General features: G+C 60.2%; 2 protein-coding genes across 4 annotated transcripts; one reads left to right on the forward strand and one right to left on the reverse strand.

Moving 5' to 3' along the window:
• Window positions 1-460: 460 nt before the first annotated feature.
• PRKCSH (PRKCSH beta subunit of glucosidase II) lies at window positions 461-11,300 on the reverse strand. 3 transcript variants are annotated; one of them, XM_080821597.1, is made up of 18 exons: window positions 11,227-11,300; window positions 10,686-10,838; window positions 10,377-10,493; window positions 9,697-9,792; window positions 9,540-9,597; window positions 8,513-8,630; window positions 6,920-7,049; window positions 4,604-4,688; window positions 3,915-3,993; window positions 3,155-3,241; window positions 2,703-2,870; window positions 2,511-2,610; window positions 1,971-2,040; window positions 1,608-1,697; window positions 1,332-1,406; window positions 1,148-1,247; window positions 900-1,062; window positions 461-786 (listed from the first exon to the last, which is right to left on the reverse strand). In XM_080821597.1, exons 2-17 carry the CDS (start codon window positions 10,759-10,761, stop codon window positions 916-918), a joined length of 1,596 nt encoding a protein of 531 aa, XP_080677723.1. In that variant the 5' UTR covers window positions 10,762-10,838; window positions 11,227-11,300; the 3' UTR covers window positions 461-786; window positions 900-915. The 3 variants fall into 3 exon arrangements, with proteins under 3 accessions (XP_080677723.1, XP_080677722.1, XP_080677724.1); XM_080821596.1 differs by having other exon boundaries at window positions 2,682-2,870; XM_080821598.1 differs by having other exon boundaries at window positions 2,511-2,580; window positions 2,682-2,870; window positions 11,227-11,297.
• Window positions 11,301-12,176: 876 nt separating this feature from the next.
• Window positions 12,177-20,938, forward strand: ODAD3 (outer dynein arm docking complex subunit 3; the record flags this gene model as incomplete). Its single annotated transcript, XM_080810356.1, has 13 exons — window positions 12,177-12,417; window positions 13,642-13,763; window positions 13,885-13,962; window positions 16,144-16,314; window positions 16,398-16,499; window positions 16,617-16,742; window positions 16,936-17,058; window positions 17,597-17,749; window positions 18,703-18,863; window positions 18,950-19,106; window positions 19,729-19,884; window positions 20,317-20,401; window positions 20,584-20,938. 13 exons carry the CDS (start codon window positions 12,177-12,179, stop codon window positions 20,700-20,702), a joined length of 1,794 nt encoding a protein of 597 aa, XP_080666482.1. The 3' UTR covers window positions 20,703-20,938.
• Window positions 20,939-21,411: the final 473 nt, after the last annotated feature.

Below are 21,411 nucleotides of genomic sequence, written 5' to 3' on the forward strand. Positions count from 1 at the left end.
TATTTGTACTTTTCATGCCAGAAAATAAAAGTTCAGAATCTTACGGCCTTGGCTGTCTGTGTGCTGGCAGGTGGGGAGCACTGGGAGTGTGTCATCGGCTGGAGCTGTGCATCCCCACCTAGGCTGCTGGGCCTGGCTCCCTGGGCCTTGCTGTCACGTGGAGCCCCGGGGCTCCCCGATGACACACCTGGGACTCAGGGTGGGTGGGAAATGGGTGCAGGCAGAAACCCAGATGTCAGTGGCCCGGGGTCCGTCTGCCCTGTGGTGCTGGGCTTTGCTCCATGGCCCACGGAGCATCTCAGATGTCAATCAGGCTCTGATGAGACCCAAGCTGTGGCACCAGCCCGATGGGGGAGAAGGTCTGGGCACCATCCCCCGAAAGTCACTTCTCCCCAGTTCCTCCCTCCGCCCATCCCTGGCCCCTTTACACCTGAGCAAAGAAAGGCAGGCACAGCCCGGCTGGGTGGGGGGATCGTATTTATTGTTTTGAGGTCACAGGTCAAGTCACTCATCCCCACCAGGACGGGAGGCAGACACCCTGGGCAGGGGTGGGCTTGGGGTGCCCAGTGGGCGAACTCCTTTATTCCACCTTTGGAGGCCGCCGGGGCCTGGGAACGCGGCTGGGCCCTGCCCGGCCCCCAGAGAGCGGGGCGGAGAGCAGGGCCCGGAGCTCCACTCGGTTCCGACCCCCGCTGGGTGGGTGAGGGGACCGGAGCGGGGGCCTTGGCCCACAGACAGCGGGGTGGGTGGGCGACACCGCCGGGGCTATTTCCGTGCCTTGAGGTTCTGGGGCCAGAGAAAGACCATGTGAGAAAGACGGAGACGGAGGCGAGGAGAGAAGTTTTGCTCAGACCCCGCTGCGACCCCCGGCGGAGGCGGCACCGCAGCTTCCTGCCCACCTCGGCGCCCGGCGCGCTAGAGCTCGTCGTGGTCGCCATCGGCCGGCGGTTCCGGCGGCGGCTCCGCGCAGGCCGCCGGCGTCATCAGCTCCATGAGGTACTCGCAGCGGCTGGGCTCCGTGGTGCTGGTCACCACGGTCTCCTTTCCACACAGCAGGCGCACCTGGGATGGGCAGGTTAGGGCTCAGGTGGGCCTGGCCCCCCCCCCACCCGCCCCTCCCCCCAACCCCCGGGCCCCGGGCACTCACGGTGGTGGAGCGGTTGGGGCCCTGCCAGCAGCCCGTTCCCTGCTCATACTTCATGGCGCTGAACTTGTCGTGGTCAGGGCCGGCCCACGAGCCCCAGGTGCTGTGGGGGGGGGGTGGTGGTGAGGAGGGGGCGCTGGCCGGGGCAGGGATGCGGGGGGAGGGTATCCATTCGACACCCACTCACCCAAGGCTGGTGGGGGAGCCGCCGAGCTTGGGTTTCTGAGAGACGAGCTTGAAGGGACAGAGCCGGTAGACATACCTGTCACAGGACAGGGATGGTGGGCGCGGGCCCAGGACCCTAACCTCCTCCGTGCGCCCACACCCAGGGCACAGGGGCACCTCAAACTCCGCCCACCGCCCTTGAGCCCACCCCCCCTCACTCTTCCCCCTTCCTCGCTCAGGCTGGCGCGGGGCCCCATGTCCACTCTCCACCCGCCCCGCTGGCCAGTGGGGGGCGCACTCGTTGGTGGTGAGCTCGTAGCACTGGCTGTACAGGTAGGCAAACTCGCCGTTGGGGCCGAAGTCGAAGGAAATCTCCTGCTCCAAGTTCCTGGAAGGGGAGGCCAAGCCACTAAGGGGCAGCGTCATTCAGGACAACACAGGGAGGCCCACTGTGTTGTCCCACTCCAGCAGGGGAGGGCCACTCGAGGGCTGGGCTCCGGCTCCCCACCATCTGGGGACCCTCCCCACGGGAGCCACCCCTGCCTTAGCAGACGTTGCCGGGGCAACTCCCCATTACCACCTCCTCTGGGGAGCTCAGCAGGGGGAGGCTGCCTGGCAGGTGGAGACATGGCCTTGCCCGGGCCAGCCCCCACCCCCTTACCTGATGGACTCCTCCATGTCCCTCAAGGACCGCTCAGCCTCCTCAAACTTGCTGCGGGCCTCCTGGGCGGCTGGAGGGGGTGGGCAGTGTGGGAAGAGGTCTGAGGTGCCCCAACCGCCCCCGTCCCGGAAGAAGAGGGAGGGGGGGCTTCGGATACACTTGCATCCCCCAGCTCCCACGCCTGCTAGGCCACCTCCCCACCCCAGGCCTCCACAGCCTCAGGGCAGACCCCGCCCTGCAGCTCAGGCTCTCCACTCCTGCGGAAGGAGGGCCAGGACTCCTGGGACCTCGCTGGCTCCCAGCCCGCCTGCCGGGGAGGCACAAACAAGCAGCAGCCGGAGGAGGCGGGAGGGCCCCTGGGGCCCATCGGGGCAAGGATGGCTTCTCCAGGCCCCAGATGCCCCTCCCTAGGCTTGCTCAGGGCCAATGCAAGCCCATCTTGGGAAGCCAGTGAGGCCCACGTCGGGCGTCCCCGCAGGTGTGGATCATGGGGAGCATGAAATCGGGCAGGGTCCCCTCCCTCCCCCGCCTGGCCCTCACCGTCAATGAGGGCCTGAGTCTGCTCATCGTAGGGGGGCATTTTGTCCTCTTCCGTGGGGCTGGCAGCAGGCTGCGGGGGAACCAGTGGGGGTGGGGCCTCCTGGGGGAGGGGCAGAGTCAGCCAGCAACCCAGCCCCCACCCGGTCACCCCCTTCTCCCCCACACACACACCTGGGGCTGCTCCCCCTGCACCTGGGAATCTTCCTCCTCCTCTTCCTCCTCCTCCTCTTCTTCCGTCTCCTCTTCGTCCTCGTCCTCCTCTTCCTCTTCCACGGGCGGCGAGGGCACTGGGGGCTGCTCCTCCTTGGGCTCTGTCAGGTCAGTCTCAGAAGGTGCAGGCGGGGGGCTGGTGGGGAGCACCTGCCGGGTGTGCGGGTAATGGGCGCTACGGGCTCAGTGGTCTGCCCGCCTCCCGGCTCAAGTCCAAGCTCACACCATCACCCCATGGGCAGCCTCCGTGTCTCCGCCCCTTCCTAGGGGCCTGGAGGGACAGACAGCTGATGGGGGGGCCCTCCCGGGAGGGTGCCCAGATGACCCATCTGGCCAGGGCGGCCCTGTGCCAGAAGCAGAGGCGGTTCCTCTGTGAGGCATTTGGGAGGGGGCCCCGGAGAGGGTACTGCACCTCCTCCCCTACCCCCACTGACCTCAGACCTGTACTTGTCCCTGATGGCAGCCCAGACGCGGTCGTAGAAGGCAGAAGCGTCAGTTTGCGTGTCTCCACCCAGCAGGGCCTGCGTGCGTGTCGGGGGCAGCGTCAAGATCGGGGCCCCCACGTGCGCCCCTGTGCCCCAGGCACTCTCGAGGGGGGGGCCTCAGGCTATGGTGCCAGGCACGGCTCTGCTCTGACCACCCAGGGCCAGGCCCGGGCACTGAGGCCAAGCAGCCTGAAGGGGGCAGCACAGGCCTGTGGGAAAGAGGGCGGCCCCAGAGGAGAGGAGCATGTGGGGTGGGGGGAGAGAAACAGAGACAGAGAGGGAGAGGGAGCTCCAGAGCACAGGAGCAAAGGTCGCTGGGCCCTGGGGAAGAGGCAGAGGACAGGGCGGGACAGGGAAGGAGCCAGCAGCAGGGATCCAGCCCCAGTTAGGACAGAGAGCCAAGGCCGGCCCGGGAGGAGGGCAGAGTGGGGGCACACACTGGGGGGGGGGGGGCACGTGGGGCCAGGTGGGTGGGAAATCGGGCATGTTCCTAACCCGGTCCCAAAGGGCAGGGAGGAGAGCTGGGCTTCCAGCCTCCTGCCCCTCACCCCAGGCAAGGCCAGGTGGCATCGGCCATGCCAGGCACGCCGGCAGCCCTGGGAGCAGCCCCAGGAGCAGCCCCAGGCCAACCTGGCCCCCGCCCCCTGGCCCTGAGGTCACCCCGGATGAGACCTCTACAAGTCCTAGGGCAGGGAGAAGGATGGGGTACCTGAGCTTCCCCTTCTGAGAGTGCCCCGTCACCGTCGGTGTCCAGCTCCGGATGGGTCTGCAGCTCGGTGACCGAGACCCTGCAGGCGTGCACGGAGAGGCCGGCAGAGCGGTGAGGCCCGCTGGCTCCAGGCACTGCTACTTGATTCCCCCCTTGCCAGGGTCCCTCCCCTAGAACTTATTTTAGGACCGCAAAGTGGGAGGGAGGGCAGAAGTTGGGAGGTGTCACTGAGCTCTGGGGTTGGGGTCGGAGGGGGGACCCAGCCCCGTCTCCTGCCCTGTCCTGAGAACTCCGCAGCCTTCAAGGGGCTCAAAGGAGAGACAGAGACTCCCTGTTCCCGACAGCCCCCCTTCACTCAGCCATCAGCCTGGGTCACCCAGCAAGTTCAGGGGCACGGTGGGATTAAAAGGGGTCTGGCTTTCGTCAAAGTGACCCAGGCCATAGAACGTGCTTGGGAAAAGTAATAGGAACCCCCAGCTACCTGACGGGGCTCCTTGGGTGGGGTGGGGAGGGTCCTTTATCTACCCTCAGCGTTTTTCTGCATCTGTTTTATACTTGAGTAACAAGGGCTTGGTCAGCTATGGTTTGGGACTCACTAGGCACCCATGCTGGGGAGGTGGGGCTCAGGCACAGGGTAGGGGGAGGTGAGAGGAGGGACCCCAGGCCCAGGGCAGGAGAGGCAGACTCACGCCCCATCCAGATCGTCATCCAGCTCCTGGAAGGCGCTGGCCGCCAGCTCCCGTTCCCGCTGGGCCTTGGAGGCGGCCTGCTGCTCTGTGGAGGGGCCGGCTCCGTCACCCACCGCCCCGAGGCCTGCCCTGCCCCAACACCCCATGTGTCCCACTGTGCACCTGGCCCCACGCTGATGCCGAGTCAGGCCAAGGAAGAGCACAGAGTGGGGCTGGGAGCCATGAGCTGCCAAAGGCTGGCCAGGGCGGGGACCAAGGAAGAGGCAAGAAGTGCCAATAGCGGGGAGACTCCGAAGTGGGGAGTTGGGGAGGATTTGCAGACATGGGGGGTGGGGCTTGAAGGCACCCTGGGACCTTGGGTTTGAATAAGCAGGGGCTAGACTGTGCAAGCCTCGGGGGGAGATCATGCATCGGCCATGTCTGGGAGCCCCCAGGAGAAGCAGCCCCTGCACCCCAGGCCTGTTCTCCAACACTGAAGGTCAAGACGGAGACCGGGGTGGGGTGTGGCCAAGACAGGAAGGCTTCCAGGAGTGTCCCAGGAATGCAAGGGAACTGGGCTGTAGCCAGTGGCCACAGGGCCACAGATGGACCTCCACCTGGATGGACAGTGCCCCCTCTGCTGGCCTGACCCCCACCAGTCGAGCTGAACAGGAAAGCGGCCACCATGCGGCCCCAAGGATGGAGCACACTCCGGGCCTCCGCTCAGCCATCTACAATGGGACCAGCGGGGTTCCCTTGGCCCCCCTGTGCCTCATCCCCAGAGGGCCTGCCACGCCCCAGCAGACCAGGCTGGCAACTGTCCCTCTCCCAGATGAGGGTGTGAGGCTGGCTGGCTGAAGGGACCTGTCCACGGTCACCCGGCTGGCGAAGGGCAGGGCCAGGTGCAGAGACACAGGATGGGTTAGGAAGTCATCCTCCACCGGGATGAACAGAGAGAGGAGACTCCCCGACTTCCCAGCACCGGGCAGGAAGGCAGAGGCTGGGGACAGCTGTCTGAGCAGCGGGGGTGGGAGCCAGGGTCTGGAGGCAGAAATAGCCTCTGCTGAGGGAAGGAGAGGCTGCAGATGCCCCTGGGGTTCTGGCCCAGAGGCCCCCCTGCTCACCTGCCCCTGGGCCATGGCTCCCACCACGCTTGGGATAAAAGCCCAAGTCCTCCCCACGGTCCCCAAGGCCCGGCCCTGGTCTCTCCCCCTCCCCCTCTGATTCCCTTCCCTCCCTCCCTCCTGCCACATGGCCTCCTTGCTGTCCCTTAAAAACCAGACATGAGGCTGCCTCAGGGCCTTTGCACCTGTGCCCTCTGCCTGGCTCACTCCTCTCGGCAGGCACAGGCTAGCTCCATCTCGTTCAGTGCTAAACTACTGGCACCTGGGGTGTGCCTGGCGCGCAGCAGGTACCCCACGAACACTGATGAACTGCTGCATCACCGACTATGAGGAACCAAGGAAGAGAGAGGAAGGGACAAAGAATGCAGCAGGTGCCCAGGGAGATGGGAGCTCAGCTGTGTGGACTCAAGAGACGGGCTGCCCAGCTCCTGGTTACCAGCCCAGGGAGTAGCCAGGGCCACACTTCCAAATCCTTCCTGCAATGCCTGGTCCTCTAACTAGTCGGGAGGGGGTTTCTGGCCCACCCCTCCCATCTGGCCTGCTTCCACAGGGTGACCCCCACCGGACAGACTGAGGACGAGGGCCAAGGCTCCCGATTTACCAGAATGGCAGCACAACCTGCCCAAATCAAGAAAATGCTGGACAAAGCATGAAAAACCATCTTCAACCAACCGAAGTGACATAAATTGCCAGGGCCATGAGCCGTTTAGGAAGGTTAAAGAACATGGAAGCTCCCGGCAAATCCGGAGGTCTGTGCTGATGAAAATGTGTGAGGCAAGGGAGAGGGAACCAAAGCCGCCCCCCGTCCCATAACTAAGCTGTGACCTCACCCCAGGGTTGTCCCCTTAAGGAGAGGCTGGGCCAGAAATCCCCAGCCTGTGCTCCCACCTCAGCTCACGCTGCCTGACAGGTTGGAGGGGCCTCCCTCCCGCCTTTGCTTTGGATTCAGAAGTCCTCCAATGGCAGTATTCCCATGTGGCTGGCAGAAAGAAGCGCATCTCCTCTCGGGAAAAAAATCCTTTCTGCTAGGTGGCAGATTATTCCTCCAAATGACTTTCGAACGCAGTGACCGACGCCCAGGCGAAGCCAACGAGGCGCGTGGGGGACCGAGGCACCATGATCGACAGTCAGCAGACACACTCGAGCAGTGCTCCCGGGCCCAGGCGCTTCCCAGCCAGAGACAAGGGCCAGCCCTGGCCAGCCCGGGACGTACCTTCCCACCGCTTCTGGTGCTGGTCTTTGGCCTCCTTCTCCGGCTTCTCGGCCTCCTCCTTCACCACGCGCAGCATCTCCACCTGGTCCTCCAGGGACTTCTTCCCAGCCTGCAGCTCAGCGAGCTTTTCCTGGGTGGGCAAAAGGCAAGATGCCACGTCTCCTGTTCTGTCTTCTTCCCGAGTGCCACCTCCCTGCCTCCACTCCACAGGGCGGCCACGGGTGACCTTCCTGAAGCGCACGCGTCCCCAGGTCTCCCCCTTCCTGCGGTTCCCCCGAGCTCCCTGCGGAGAACCCTGAACACCTTGAGGCAGCCCCCCAGGGCCTGCCAAACCAGGCCCACCGCTCCAGCCCCATCTGCCCCAATGCTTTCTTACCCCGCAGGGTCCAACTTCCCTGACAGCATTTGGATCCCCCACAGGCCCCCTGCCGCCCGTTCCTCACACATGCTTTCCCTCTGCCTAGAACACTCTGCATGGCTGACTCTGAGTTATCCCACAGATTTCAGTTTAGATAGAGGCCTTCTCCTCCAGAAGCCGTCCCTACTTCCTGCCCCCACAACAAGTGGGAGGAGGAAGGAGACCAGGCACAAGTCTCCTCTAGGCCTCCAAGCCCCAACCCAAATGTCCCTTTTTCCAGTGGCCCTGAGTGTCACTTTGGCCACCTGTCCCTCTCAGTGGACAATGGGCCCCTGAGACAGCTCCAGGTCTGTTTCCAGTCTCCGCCCACTACACCGCAGCACATCCAGGGCCTCTGTGGATATTTCAAGAAGGAACGAGTGTGCTGTGGGGCCCCAAGCTGAAGGGTCTTAGCCTGAGCCCCGCCATGGGATCATTTTTGTCCTAATACCCGGCCCCACACCTCAGCCTAGGCTGTTCCCAGGATGCTCCTACCGCCCCCATGAGGGCAAAAGTCACTCAAAGCCAACCTCATTGCATGGCTCCCCAACTATCCTCTGAACTCAGAAGGGACATCACTGCACCCCCCCAACCCCCAACCTCAGGAGGGGCCTGACCAGCCAGGGCATAGAGGGGAGAAAGACCCGGAACCTTCCCTGGGCAGAAAAACAGAGCTGAAACCCTCCTGCAAAGAGCCTGGCAGAAGTCCGGGGACAGGGCTGAGGACTCTGACCCGTCCAGCAGCCCAAGGGGTGGCCTGGGCACACGATTTCTCCCAGCCCTTGCAGCACTTGCCTTATAGAACTACCCTGGCTGCTGTGACAACATCTTGAGTCCTCCCCTCGAACAGGGAGGTCACATGGTTACTGGCCTCATCCTACAGATGAGGGCACCACGGAACCAGGATGCAGCTAGGCGTCCCTCCTATTCTGGGATGCAGGAGGAGAGCTCCTCTGAGCCCGCTTCAGCCCCTCATGGCTCTGCACAACACCCGTGCTGCCCACCACCTGGTAATGGCTTAACCAATGACTGAACAGCCAGCAGACAAATGGGTAAACCAAGGCACACACAGATGGTAACTGGCCCTGGGACTCCATTAGTCAGGGGCGGGTGTCAATCCCACCCAGCCTCACCAGCCCAAGACTCTAGGCCTCAGGGCCCAGAATGTCCTGGGCTGTCCCCGCAGGGTCCCTCACCTGCTTCTCCTCCCGAGCCTTCTTCCAGTCCTCAATAAGGATCTTCTTCAGGCGGAACCCCTCTCGCGTGACCTCTGCCATCTGCTGCAGTGTCTCTCTCTCCTTCCGGCCCTTCTCTCTGGGGTGGAGGGAACACACAAGCACCCCCAGGGAGGCCCTTGGGGCTCACCAGCTCGGCCTCTTCCAAAAGGGCTCAACCCACCTGCAGCCCACCCCACGGGGAAAACATAAAGAGCAAACCCTCCTCCCCTCTCTTCCCCAGGCTCAGAGCTCTTCATGCCTGTCCCCAAGAGGAGGGATAGCGGTCAGAGTTTGCTCACTGTAGGGACCTAGGAGAGGGGCTAGGGAACGCTCAGATGTGGGGCTAGAGTTTGGCCCCCAAAACAGAAAGAAAAGGACAGAAATCAGACTCTTGGAGGAGAAGGCCATCTGATGGGTAACTGGGTTGCCCTTGACCCACCCTGTACCTAAAAGATCTTCCATCAGGCAAATTTACAAAAGTATTGGGATTTTCAGCTTCTCTGAAAAACGAATCTAGCTTGGCCGCCTGCCTTCAACCGACCGAAGTCAAGGGGCAAGTGTTTCCTTTAGATGCCACAATGCCCACCACTCCCTACTGCCTCACATTCAGCCGCCTTCTGCTGTTTCTACCACCTGCCGCAGGTATTCCAGTTTTCAGGGTCTGCCGCCAAGAGCGGAGCGATTCAGAGATGGGGAGTCTCGAGTCAGACTGGCCTGGGTTCAAGTCCTGGCTCTGATCTGACCTAGCTGTGGGACCCTTGGGGAAGTCACTTTTTATCCTGAGCTTGACTTTTCTCATCTGCTGAATTGGGAAACAACTGCACCTGCTTCTGGGCCGGGGATGGAGTGGCGACGTGGTGTTCATTCACAAGGTCCTGGTGGAGTGAGCACTCGATGGACCAAAGCAGAAAAGAGAGGGGCTTGGTTCACTGGGTGGGGTGAGGCTAGGACCCCGGGGAGGGAAGGGGAGGCGGGTAGGGGAGGGCAGCAGCTGCCAGCCACATACTTGCAGGTGTTCTCACAGACGATCCCGCTGTTGTATTCATCGGTCCCGTCACAGCAGTCTGAGAGCAGAAGCAGGGATGGGATCAGACCGGGCAGTGGCTCCTTCCTACTCCCCGCCCCACTGCCAATTTCCCCAGCCCCGGTGGGATCTCACTCACCACAAACTCCGTCGTTGACCCACCGGGAGGAGATGTACAGGGCTTTGTAGCCAGTGTTGGTGCAGTGGAAGCTACCGTTAGGACAGGCGGCTGTACCTGTGGGAGGAAGGCAGTTTTCCAGGTGACCTCAGGGCTAACTCATCACATCCACCCACAGACAGATATCCCGGACACACGTGCACACACACAGCACGCTGAGGACCACTGATGCACAGAAAGGGAAGGAAGGGCCTCAGGGACTGAAATCAAACTCTCCCATGTTCTCTCCTGCCCCTCACCAAGGCCCTCAGAACGAGGCCCAGCCCACTGCTCTATCCCCTGCCTCCGCTTCTGTCTTTGTCTGCCCTTCAGTCCCACCTTCTCTCCCATCTCTGGGTATTTGCACCTGCTGGCACCTCCATTTTCAGCACACTTCAGGGTTCGGTGGAGACCTCACTTCCCGACCCCCGAGGCTGGGCGAGGGGTGGGGACGGAGGGGCTCTCTGGGCTCCCCCAGCAGCTATGACCCTCCTCACCAAACCACTCACTTCTATGCCTGCTTTCCCCCACTCAACAGGGAGCCATGGGAGGGCAGGACTGGGTCTGTCTTGATCACTAACCGCACCGCAGGGGCTGGCATTTCCCAGGCACGCAAAAAACCTCGAATGAATGAATGAATGAATGAACAGAGAAAGACTCACCTGGCTCATCTGAGCCATCCTTGCAGTCACAGTAGTCATCATTGACCTGATCAAAAGGAATGGTGGCAGAGCCATCCAGGCAAGTGAAAGGCTTGGACTCGTCATAGAAGTGATGGTCTGGGATGGAGGAGGTAAGGGGCTCATCAGCCCAAGGCACGAAGAGGGCCTCTCAGCCGCTGAGCATTGCCACCTTCCCTACCCAGAGGCCAGGAAACTGAGGCAGAAGGCTCAAAGTGTCTATCCCAGGGGCCAAGTCGGCCCCTCCCACACCCTACCCCCACCTCCAGCCACCTCCAGTGGCGGACTCACTGGTGAGGGAGACGCCCCGGGGCCTCTTGACCTCCACGGCCCAGCACAGGGGCAGCAGCAACAGGAACAGTAACATCTCGCAGAAGCTCGCAGGCCGGAAAGAGGTTCTGGGGGGAGGAAGCCGGCTGCGGGGAGATGTGCTGTGCACCCACGCTGCGGCAAGAAAGGGACCGCCGGTCAGTGGGAGAGGGCTACTTCCAGCCGAAGGAAGTCACCTCTTCCTCCAGCCAGCTGGACTCCTTCATCGCTTCCGGGCAATGGGGGCTCACTCTGCTTCCGATATGGGAGGGATGGGGGGCTCTCCCCAGTCTTGCCCAGAGGGAGTCTCATTTTTTTCTTATCAAGGGGGAAGGCTCAAAACCTCCGCTCCCTGCCCGGGGAGGGGCACGGGTGGGTAGGGTTGGTGAGCTATCCAATTCCCGCCAATTGGTCAAAGGGGTTAACAGTCTCCCACTCTACCGACGAACACCCTCGAGCTGCCCCCAATAAGAAATTGGGGTGACCCCCACCACCCCACCCCGCGCGTTAATTCACCACCTACACGAGGCCGGGGCAAAGGTCAATATCCACCGCGCCCCCCAGCCCAGCAGCCAACCGTTCCTCCAGAAAAAAGAAAGCGGAAATGTGTGGGACGCGTCACTTCCGGCGTCACGCCGCGCGTGCGGAGCGGCGACCCAAGGGTGCCATGTTGGGAGTGGCAAATGGGGGAGGGGTGGGCTGGTACCCAGACGGCCATCTTGGATAGGCCTGTGAAGCCCTAGAGGGGATCGTTCTGATGGTTCGCGCTTAATGGCGGCGCTCCGTTCCTCCATCTTGGGAGTGGCAGGTTCTGCAGCCGGAAAAGAAGGTTCCTGAAAAATGCCCTGGAAACCCAGCGGAGTGGTAGTGGTGTTGCGGGGGTGGGGGGTGGGGGGTGCTTTAAAAAAAAAAAAAGTAGGAGATGCCTGGCTGGCTCAGTCCGGGAGCGGGACTGTTGATCTTGGGGATGTGGGTTCCAGCCCCATATTAGGTGTAGAGATTATTCAAAAATAAAAAAAATTTTTTTTAAAGTAGGGGTTGCCTCGCTGGTTCCGACAAAGACCGTGTGACTCGATCTCAGGGTTGCAGGTTCCAGCCCCACCTTGGGTGTAGAGATTACTCAAAAATAAAACGCCAAAAAAAAAAAAAAAAAAGAATGAGCAGGTGACCCTAAAGTACTCCCCTCCTAATATCCAGCCGAGAGGCTTGGCCAGCCCGCAACTGGACCGCCCCTCTGCACAGCGATAGCCAATGAAAGCGGTGGTGTGGAACGCGGACGGTTTCCATGGGAGCGTTGGAAGGAGCGGGGCGGGGCAGAAGTTACCCAGCAACCGGGAAATGCTGAGAGGCCCCGCCAAGCGGTCGGAAAGTGCATTCTCCCAGAGCCCGGGGAACCCGTGCAGACGGATCCAGGACCCGGGCGATTGCTATTTGCCACCCTAATCCCCAGGGACCCTAGGCCCCAACCCAGTCATGACGTCTCCCCTGTGCTGGGCGGCTTCCACCAACATCCCGCCTTCTCCGGACCAGGTTTCGACCTCCCGCAAGGTCCAGGGCAGTCAGACTAAGGCCCAGCACAGTCACTCCCAAATGAAGGGTGTGCCCCAGGCCTGGCTTCCACTCCATTCCAAGGCGGGACCCCTCCATGCCCTCCGGGGCAAGTCTGCTGTGCACATGCAGGTGGCAGAGTTACAAAGGAAGATACAACTGTTAGGTAAGACGGCTCGAAAGGGCACAAGGAATCAGGAGTCAACAGTGCCCGCCCAGCCCTGCGACCAGGCTTTCCACCGGTCTTCATCCAGGTGGCAAAAACTGGAGGCAAAAACTCATACTTGTTCATGGTTTTCCTTATCTCTCTTATGAAATCTTTCCTAGGCTCAGAACCAACTAGACTGTGTTTCATTCTTTCGTGTAATTTCAACTCTTCTACCACGCACTTCGGGGGGGCGGGAGGGGTGTTGGTAAAGAACACAGATTCTAAAGCCAGATTTTCTGAGTTCAAATCTTGGCTCTGCTCTGCAAAGACCGTTTGATCTCAGGGGACAATGAGTAGCCTAATTGCTGTCAATTTCTCTATTCGTAAAATGAGGATAGTAAGGGGAACCTGGGTGGCTCAGTGGGTTAAAGCCTCTACCTTTGGCTCAGGTCATGATCCCAGGGTCCTGGGATCGAGCCCCACATCGGGCTCTCTGCTCAGCAGGGAGCCTGCTTCCCTTCCTCTCTCTCTCTGCCTGCCTCTTTGCCTACTTGTGATCTCTGTCTGTCAAATAAATAAGTAAAATCTTTTTTAAAAAATGGGGATAGTAAGAGTATAACCCCGTAAGGGGTTGAAATGTATAAAGTGCCAAGAACAGTGACTGGCACATAGTAAAACACTATAAAGCATAAACCGATGTTTCTCAATGGAAGAGGACTATTTTGCTCCGCAGTGGGCACTTGGCAATGCCTGGACACATTTTTGGTGGTCACATTGTTGGGGGTGGGGGTCATCCAGTGGCCAGAGGCCAGAGACTCTGCTCCACATCTGACAGTTCATGGGACAGCTCAAAACAAATAATTATCCACCTCAAATATCAGTCGTGCCAAGGTTGGAAAATTCTGATGTGAACCATTATGGTAACTGTTTTGTTATTAGAAGGTAATCTTGCACAGTAGTTGAAGGTACAGGCTCGGGAATCAGATTTCTTGTGATCTTGAACAATCTAATAAGCCTGAGCCTCATTCTTCTCATGTGTAAAGGGGTATGATATGGATATGTACCTGTTGACATAGGGTATTTGACAGCTGGAAGGTTCTTTGTCCAGCATCGAGTATATGACAAGTGTTCCCACTGAAGTATCGTTGTGATATTAAGTCAACGATAACAAAAACAGCTTTCCTCTGGGAAGCCCCCGACCCCCTATGACACACTTCGCTTGTGTACCTCGTATGACCTCAGAGGGGGACCGGAAGGCCTTTTATGAGAGCACCCAGTGGAACATCAAGAAGAATCAGGAGACCATCAACCAGCTCCAGGAGGAGATCAGGGTCCTGCAAGTTCAGCTGACGGACCTGCTGCAGGTGAGGATGCTGAAATGGGCAAAGGATCCGGAAGAGTCAGGGCAGTGTCCCCAGGGGGGCAGGGCGCTGCCTCAGGTTAGGGTGGTCTGCGTGAGCAGTGACTGGGCTCCTCTCTTTGCAGGGAGATGAGAAATTGGTCCAGGCGGTGATTCGGGAGTGCAAGTCAGAGAAGCCGTATTTGAAGAACAGGACAGGACAGGTTTGCGCCATCCCCACTCCACTGACCCTCTCCCTTCTCCCTTCCTTTCCAATTGTGTCCCCTCCCTGCTGGACTCCCTGACTCATCTCACCTTCTCTGGTCCTTTCTCCACATTGGCTGGTGCTCATTTATTCACTCAATTAATCTTTATCACACACTGACCACGTGGTAGGCATGGTATTTGGTATTGGGGACGATGCAGTAAAAAAAAACAAAACAAAACACCAATCTCCACTTCCCAAAACTTCATATCCTAGTGGGGAAAAGAGAGTGGAGGAAAACAAAACAAAACAAAAACAAGAACAAAACAAAACAAAACAAAACAAAAAAAAAAACACCAAGAACAAATGCAGACATAAAGTAATTTCCAGGAGTGACCGGAAATAAATTAAACAGAAATAGATAGGGGCGTGGGGCACCTGGGTGGCTCAGTGGGTTAAAGCCTCTGCCTTCGGCTCAGGTCATGATCCTGGGGTCCTGGGATCAAGCCCTACATCGGGCTCTCTGCTCAGCAGGGAGCCTGCTTCCCCCTCTCTCTCTGCCTGCCTCTCTGCCTACTTGTGATCTCTGTCTGTCAAATAAATAAATTAAATCTTAAAAAAAAAAAGAAATAGATAGGGGCAGAGATTTGCACCTTTTTTTTTTTTTCAGATTTATTAACTTGGCACAAGCATGAGCGGGGGTGGGACGAGCAAAGGGAGAGGGGAAGCAGACACTCCGCTGAGCGCAGAACCCAACACGGGACTAGATCCCAGGACCCCAAGATCATGACCTGAGCCAAAGGTGGACAACCAGCTGAGCCACCCAGGCGCCCCAAGGGGTTTGCATTTTAGATTGGGTTGGGGAGGTCAGGAAAGCCACCTCTCTCTAAGACATTGATATCTGAGCTGAGAGTGAGACAGGCAGGACATGATTTGGGGAAAAGCAATCCAGGCAGAGGGAACAGCCAGTGCAAAGTCCCTGAAGTAGAAGCAAGGGAGTAGAGCATTGGAGACACAGACCTGGCCAGTGTGGCTGGATGGGAGTGCGTGAGCAGGGCTCTGTAGGAGATGAGGTCAAGAGGGTCAGGGGGCACCTGGATGGCTCAGTGCGTTAAGCCTCTGACTATAGCTCAGGTCATGATCTCAGGGGTCCTGGAGCTGAGCTCCACGTCGAGCCCTGGAGTCCGCTTGTCCCTCTGCCCCTCCTGCTCAGGCTCTTTCTCTCCTCAAAGTAATAAATAAAATCTTTAATTTAAAAAAAAGGAAAAGAAGGTCAGCAGGGGCTGAACCTTTCAGCAGGCTTAAGAGTTTAGATTTTATGACGTAGCGTGTGAGGAAGAAGAGGGAAGCTTGGGGGGAGGTCCTCCAGATGAAGACGGTGTTGGCTGCACTTCGACAAAAGTGGTGGAAATAGGGGGTGCCAGGGTGGCTCGTTGGTTAAGCAACTGCCTTCAGCTCAGGCGTGTTCCCAGGGTCCTGGGATCGAGCCCCACATCTGGCTCCTTGCTCAGTGGGGAGCCTGCTTCTCCCTTTCCATCTGCCTGCTACTCTGCCAGCTTGTGTTCTCTCTCTCTCTGTCAAATAAATAAAAATTTAAAAAAAAAAGTGGTGGAAATAGGAAGAACGAGGTAGCTCTGGGAAACCCTTTGAAACAGAACAAAGCATTGCTAATGAACTGGATGTAGGTGGGATGGAAGAAGAGAAGGTGAGGACATCGGGTTTTGGGGACTTGCGTGCCTGGAAGGATGAAGCGGCCATGAGCTGCCATGGAGAAGAGCCCAGGAAGTACTTGGGGAAAGATCATGTACTCAATTTTGGACACAATGGTTTTGAGGTGCCTGGAAGGCAGTGTAGATATGGGTATATGAGCCTGCAGTTCCCGGTGTGGGGAAGGGGCGGTTAAATGTGGATGTTCTCAGCTATGGTGAGTTTTCAGACCCTGAGCCTGGATAGGTCCATGGAGGGGGTGGGTGTGCACATAGGTGAGAAGCCTCAGAGGCTGTCTCTCCTTGGGCCAAGGAAGTGGAGAAGGGCAGCCAGGGTGGCCAACTGGGGAGTGGGGAGACGATCTGCAGGAGCAGGGGGGCAGCTGGGTCTGATGCCACTGAGCCCGGGGCAGAGGAGAAACAAGATCTGGGAGAAGGGGAGGAAGGCTTAGGTGGGAGGGTTCAGGCTGCCGCTTGGGCTCGCCTCTCTCCAGCAGGCCCTGGAGCACCTGGACCACCGGCTGAGCGAGAAGGTGAAGCAGCTGAACGCGCTGCGGCACCAGCTGGGGGTACGGCAGAAGTGGCTGGAGGAGCTCCAGCTGCGGCACAGCCTCCGCCAGCTGGAGATGGCCGAAGCGCAAAATGGCAACACAGAGGTGGCCAAGGTGAGGCCCGTTGAGGAGGGGTGGAGATCCCGAGGAGAACTGCAGAGGGGAGGGGACTCGGCCCAGCCTTGCTTCCCATCTAGACCATGCGGAACCTGGAGAACCGCCTGGAGAAGGCCCGGATGAAGGCGGAAGAAGCCGAACACATTACCAATGTGTACCTGCAGCTCAGGGCCTATCTCCAAGTAGGGACCAGGGCGACTTGGGGGGGGGGGTGTGTGGAGGAAAGTCAGAGGGCCAGCCTGCAGAGGGACAGCGGTCACGGACCTGTCCCTCCCCCGGTCCCCCCCCCCGCCCCCCAGGAGGAGAGCCTTCACTTGGAAAACCGGCTGGACCTCATGGAGGCGGAGGTGGTGAGGGCAAAACGCGAGCTAGAGGAGCTGCAAGTGGTGAACCAGGAGGCGATCAACGCCCGAGACATCGCCAAGGTGCCAGCCTGCCAGGCCCTGGCGTTCCCACCCAGACTCCTTTGGTCTTTTGGCCCCAGAATCTGAACCCCAGCCGTCCCCGAGCTCCTCCCGCCTGTCTCCCAGGATCCCGCACCCCGGCCCAGCTGTGTCCCCCGGCCCTGAGCCTCGGTAGGGACCAGCTGGTCCTGCTGTCCCCCGGCCCTGCCTCCAGAACCAGCTGCAGTATCTGGAGGAGACCGTGTTCCGGGAGCGCAAGAAGCGGGAGCGCTACATAACCGAGTGCAAGAAGCGCGCGGAGGACAGGAAGCTGCAGAACGAACGCATGGAGCGCAAGGTGGGCATGTCCACAGGTCCCGGGGTGCCGCCCCAGCCTAGACCTGACTTCGCAGGTACCGCCACACCCCTATGTCGAGCCATACCCTAGACCTTCCCGGCTCTTAACAGTCCTCCGGACTCCGCCCTCATCTCCACCTGATGCCTAGAGCTCCTCCCACTTCCCTGACCCCGCCCTCCCTCCGTCTGATCGCCTTGTTTGGAGGAGCTTCCACATCGCTCCTCACTCACCGATCATTCCCATCCATCCCCCACCTGATTACCACCGCACCCCACTCCTAAATCTGGTCCCGCCTCTAGCCCGCCCCTTACTCGAGGTCCCGCCCCCGCTCTCTTAACCCCGCCTCTTTGCCCTGCCTCTGAGGCTGCCCATCGCTGACCAACCCTTTGCGGCACTCCTGACCCCTGGCTGGGTGCCCTGACCTGGCCCCGAGCCTTTACCCTGGCTCCCCAGTCGGGCCCCGCCCTCTCCCGGCTCCCCCTCTCTGGCCTCTACCGCCAAATCCTTGCCTGAAAGCTGACTCCCGCCCTGTGAGCAGACCCAGCGTGAGCACGTGCTGCTGCAGTCCGAGGATTCGACCCAGGACAGCCTGCGCGCCAAAGAGGAGGAGCTGAGGCAGCGCTGGAGCATGTACCAGACAGAGATGCTTTTTGGCAAGGTCAAGGATGCCACCGGCGTGGCCGAAACCCACGTGAGTGCTGCCCGCTGCCCGCAACCCTCCCCGTCCTTTAGTTCTGCTCAGACTGAGCCCAGGCCCGTGAGGCCAACAAGCGCAGCCTCCCGTTTGTGCAGCCGCAAAGACACTGCTCCCTCCTCCAGCCTTTGCCCCGTTTTGGGGGCTGCTCCTCCCAGCAAAACCCACACGAGCCGTCTCCCCTGGCCATCAGTCCCTTTCCTGCTTGCTCTTAGGCGGGTGCTAACTTCTTGGGCATGTCAGCTCTGTAAGAACTGCGAGTTTGGTCTCTCCTGTGTCTCCAGTCCCTGTAACAGGGTCTGGGGCACAGTAGGCTGCCCGGTGCCACTCTCAGACCTGGCAAGCCAGGCCCCTGCCCTGAGCCCTGAGGTTTGCAGCGTTTCCCTTGCCATTTGCTAAGACCCTTAGGTTTTCCTCGGGTGGATGCTGACCCCACTGGGCCCCAGTCCAGTTTCTCCCCTTTGGGCACTCTCCCACTGCTACTTCTCCCATAGGGTAACTAACCCCTGATGAGTTCTGTGGCATCTGGGCAACGGGGTTATCTGGGGCAGTGTGGCCTGGCACCTTCCCAGAAATTTGCCTGGTGGGCAGCTAGCTCCCGAGATTGGCCTTATTTCCTCGGTGGATTGGGCAAGATTCGCAGTCACAGTGTGGATGGCAGGTTGATTTTGGAAAGCAATGATGCTCACTGCTACCCCGCACCACACACCGATCTGGGCTGATTCAAATTCCTTACATAGACAAGGGCCCGGCAAAATTTTGTGTTGGGGGACTGCACATCCTTGAGGCAGCGCTGAGTGTGAATCACGGAGTCCCTAAACATCATCGCTGTGCAGAAGCCACCAGCTTAGGCCATCTGTCCTGTGTGCCCAGGGGAAAGGAAGAGGGGGTGTACTCAGGCCTGCCCAGGCCTCCCTCTGACCTGAGGGGGGGGGGCGGGTGGCCCACAGGCGGTGGTGAGGCGGTTCCTGGCACAGGGCGACACCTTCACACATTTGGAGACGCTCAAGAGCGAGAATGAGCAGTCGCTGGCGAGGCTGAAGCAAGAGAAGCAGAGGTTGCAGCGAGAGCTGGAAGACCTCAAGTACTCCGGGGAGACCACGATTGTGAGGTGAGGCCCGGGTGCCCAAGGGAGAGGCTGGGGGGGGGCCCAGGCTCGGAGGCGCTCTCCAGGGGTGACCTCCCCACTGCCTGTAGTCAGCAGAAGCTGCAGGCTGAGTTGCAGGAGCGCCTCAAGGCCGAAGAGCTGCGGCGCACTGAGGCACAGGATGAGCTGGAGCGCGCCATGTGGGCGGTACAGATGATCAAGGAGGGCCTCGAACACCTGGCGGGCAAGATGAACCACATCACATTGGTAGGCCTGCGCACCCTCCCACCTCCCCCAGCCCCCCACCCCTCGCCTAGGAAGCTCAGCGCAGAACCTTCCGCAGCCCAAGACGGTGGGGTTCCTGCCCCTACTCAAAGGGGACCGACCCTAGGCCCTGTCCAGGACGTCAGAAGCCCGCCGAAAGGGGACGCCCAGCCCCACTCCTCAGAGTCCCCACCTGCAGTTCCTGCGGGGAAACCCCCTTACTTCTCAAGAGGCTCAAGACTTCAGAGACCCTGTTGCATCTTCACGGGAAGGTCCCATTTTGCCTCCCCACGCCATACCTCAGAGACCCCACTGCAACACTTGGGCAGCCTGCGACGGGGGGAGCCCCACACTGCCCGCAGCTGAGGCCCATTTTTTTTCCCCCAAAAGTCATCCCCGAAATGACTTCTGGTGAGTTATTACCCCCTTCCCTCACTCATTCGTTCACCCATTGTCATTGGTCTCTGGAGTTCAGAGGCCCCGCCCCACAGGCGCTAGCCCCACCCCTGCCGGTGGTCCCTCGCCTTCGAAAACCTAGCTCGAGTGGGGTAAAGCTCCGCCCCTGACGGAACACGCCCCCGAGGCACGCCCCCTCCGGGCTGAGTCGGCCCCGCCCCCGTCGCAGGTGGAGGGCCCCTTCGCCGGAAAGGAGCTGGATCCCCAGGCCGGTGACTATCTGCCAGACCTGCTGGGCGTCGTGGAAGAAAAGCTTCTGAAGCTGCAGGCACAGCTCCAGAGCCATGACGTGCCCGAGATGCTGCGCCACCTCACCGACCAGGAGGTCCGAGTACAGCCAGAGCGGGGCTGAGGATGCAGGGGCTGGGGCAGAAAACCGGGGAGCCTGTGGGTGGGAAATGACGTTTAGGGACAACCTGTGAGGTTTGAGGAGACAGGAGAACTTCCAGAGGGTCCGCGAGGCCAGTGGGCAGGGTTGGGGAGTGTGTGTGCACGTACGCGAGGAAGGGGGGAATCAAGGGGCGAAAACCCTGAGAGCAGGGGCGGTCATATGGGTCAAAGGGGCGGGGTTGGGTATCCCGGGGAGCTCGAAGAACGAGTCAGTCGGCTGGGCTCGAGAAAAACTCGAGGAGGAGTGGGCAGAGGTGTCATGTGGAATCAGGGTATATTTTAGAATGGGGTGAGGAGGAGGGGGTACAGGACGCCCCTGCAGCCTCTACCGCACCCACTCTCGTCTCCCGCTCCCTTCCTCCCCCAGTTCTACTCCACCCTAGAGGGAAAGCTGCCCATGTACAACACCCGCATCACCCTGCCCCTTGCCAGTCTCAAGGACAAGTTCTTCGGTCAGTACCGTCAGGGAAAAGAGGCGGGGCTGGGGGCCCAAGTCGACCCAGGGAAAGCGGTGCGAGGCCTGGCGGGGGGCCAAGGTGGGGGGGTGGGGCCGAGTTGGGAAGGGGTGGTAAAGGCTGGGAAGGGAAATCTGAGCCAAGAATGGGAACCCGGATCCCCTCACTGCCCTGCGCAGACGAAGAGGAAAGTGAGGAAGAGGACAACGACGTGGTGAGCCGCGCGGAGCTCAAGATTCGTTCCCAGAAACTAATTGAATCCCGCAGCAAGAAACGCAATCGCTCGAAGAAGACCTAGACTCACCCTTGCGTCCACCTGGCGCTTCCGGGCCCCTGCGGAGCTCCCAACCCCTCTGGGCCCCGCCTCGGGCGCATGGGCCCCTTCAAGGGCTAAATGCAGCCGGGGCAAGGGAGCAGAACAGGCCGGTGGCGCCCGGGAGTAGAGAAGGGGGCCGGGCCTCCGGATGTTCCCACAGTAAATCTACAAGGGGAGCCTTTGCTGGCCTCAGAGTCGCTCAATAAAGGTCACCAATCAACCCCCTGGGTATTTGCCTCTCCTTGACCCTGCGCCGCTGCAAAGACTGCTGCCCTTAAAATCCAGGACCCAGACTCCACCCTTCTCTGACTTGGGGAGTACGGACTCCCCATCAGCTGGGGACACAGATTGAACACCCCCACTTCCAGGATAGTAAGAGCTACTCCCACACCTGGAGTGAAACAGCCCCCCGCATTTGAGGACAGGGTACTGTCCTCCCCAGGGGAGCAGACTGGCCCCCCCACTTACTTAGCTACACACACTAGCTCACCCACACCTGGAGACACAGCTTCTCCTTCCCTGGAAGAGAGAGGGGTCCTTTCTCCTGGCCACAGATTGATACCTATAGGGAGAGCTGGGACCTCACCTCCGTGGGTTTGGGTGGGGCGCTGGGGTCCAGCTGGGGGCAACCGAGAGCCACGGGTCCAGCCCCGCCCCTGCACCGCCGGGTCGCCCCGCCCTGCCCCGCGGG

This window comes from Martes martes, assembly GCF_963455335.1.
Source record: "Martes martes genome assembly, chromosome: 1".
NCBI lineage: Eukaryota > Metazoa > Chordata > Mammalia > Carnivora > Mustelidae > Martes > Martes martes.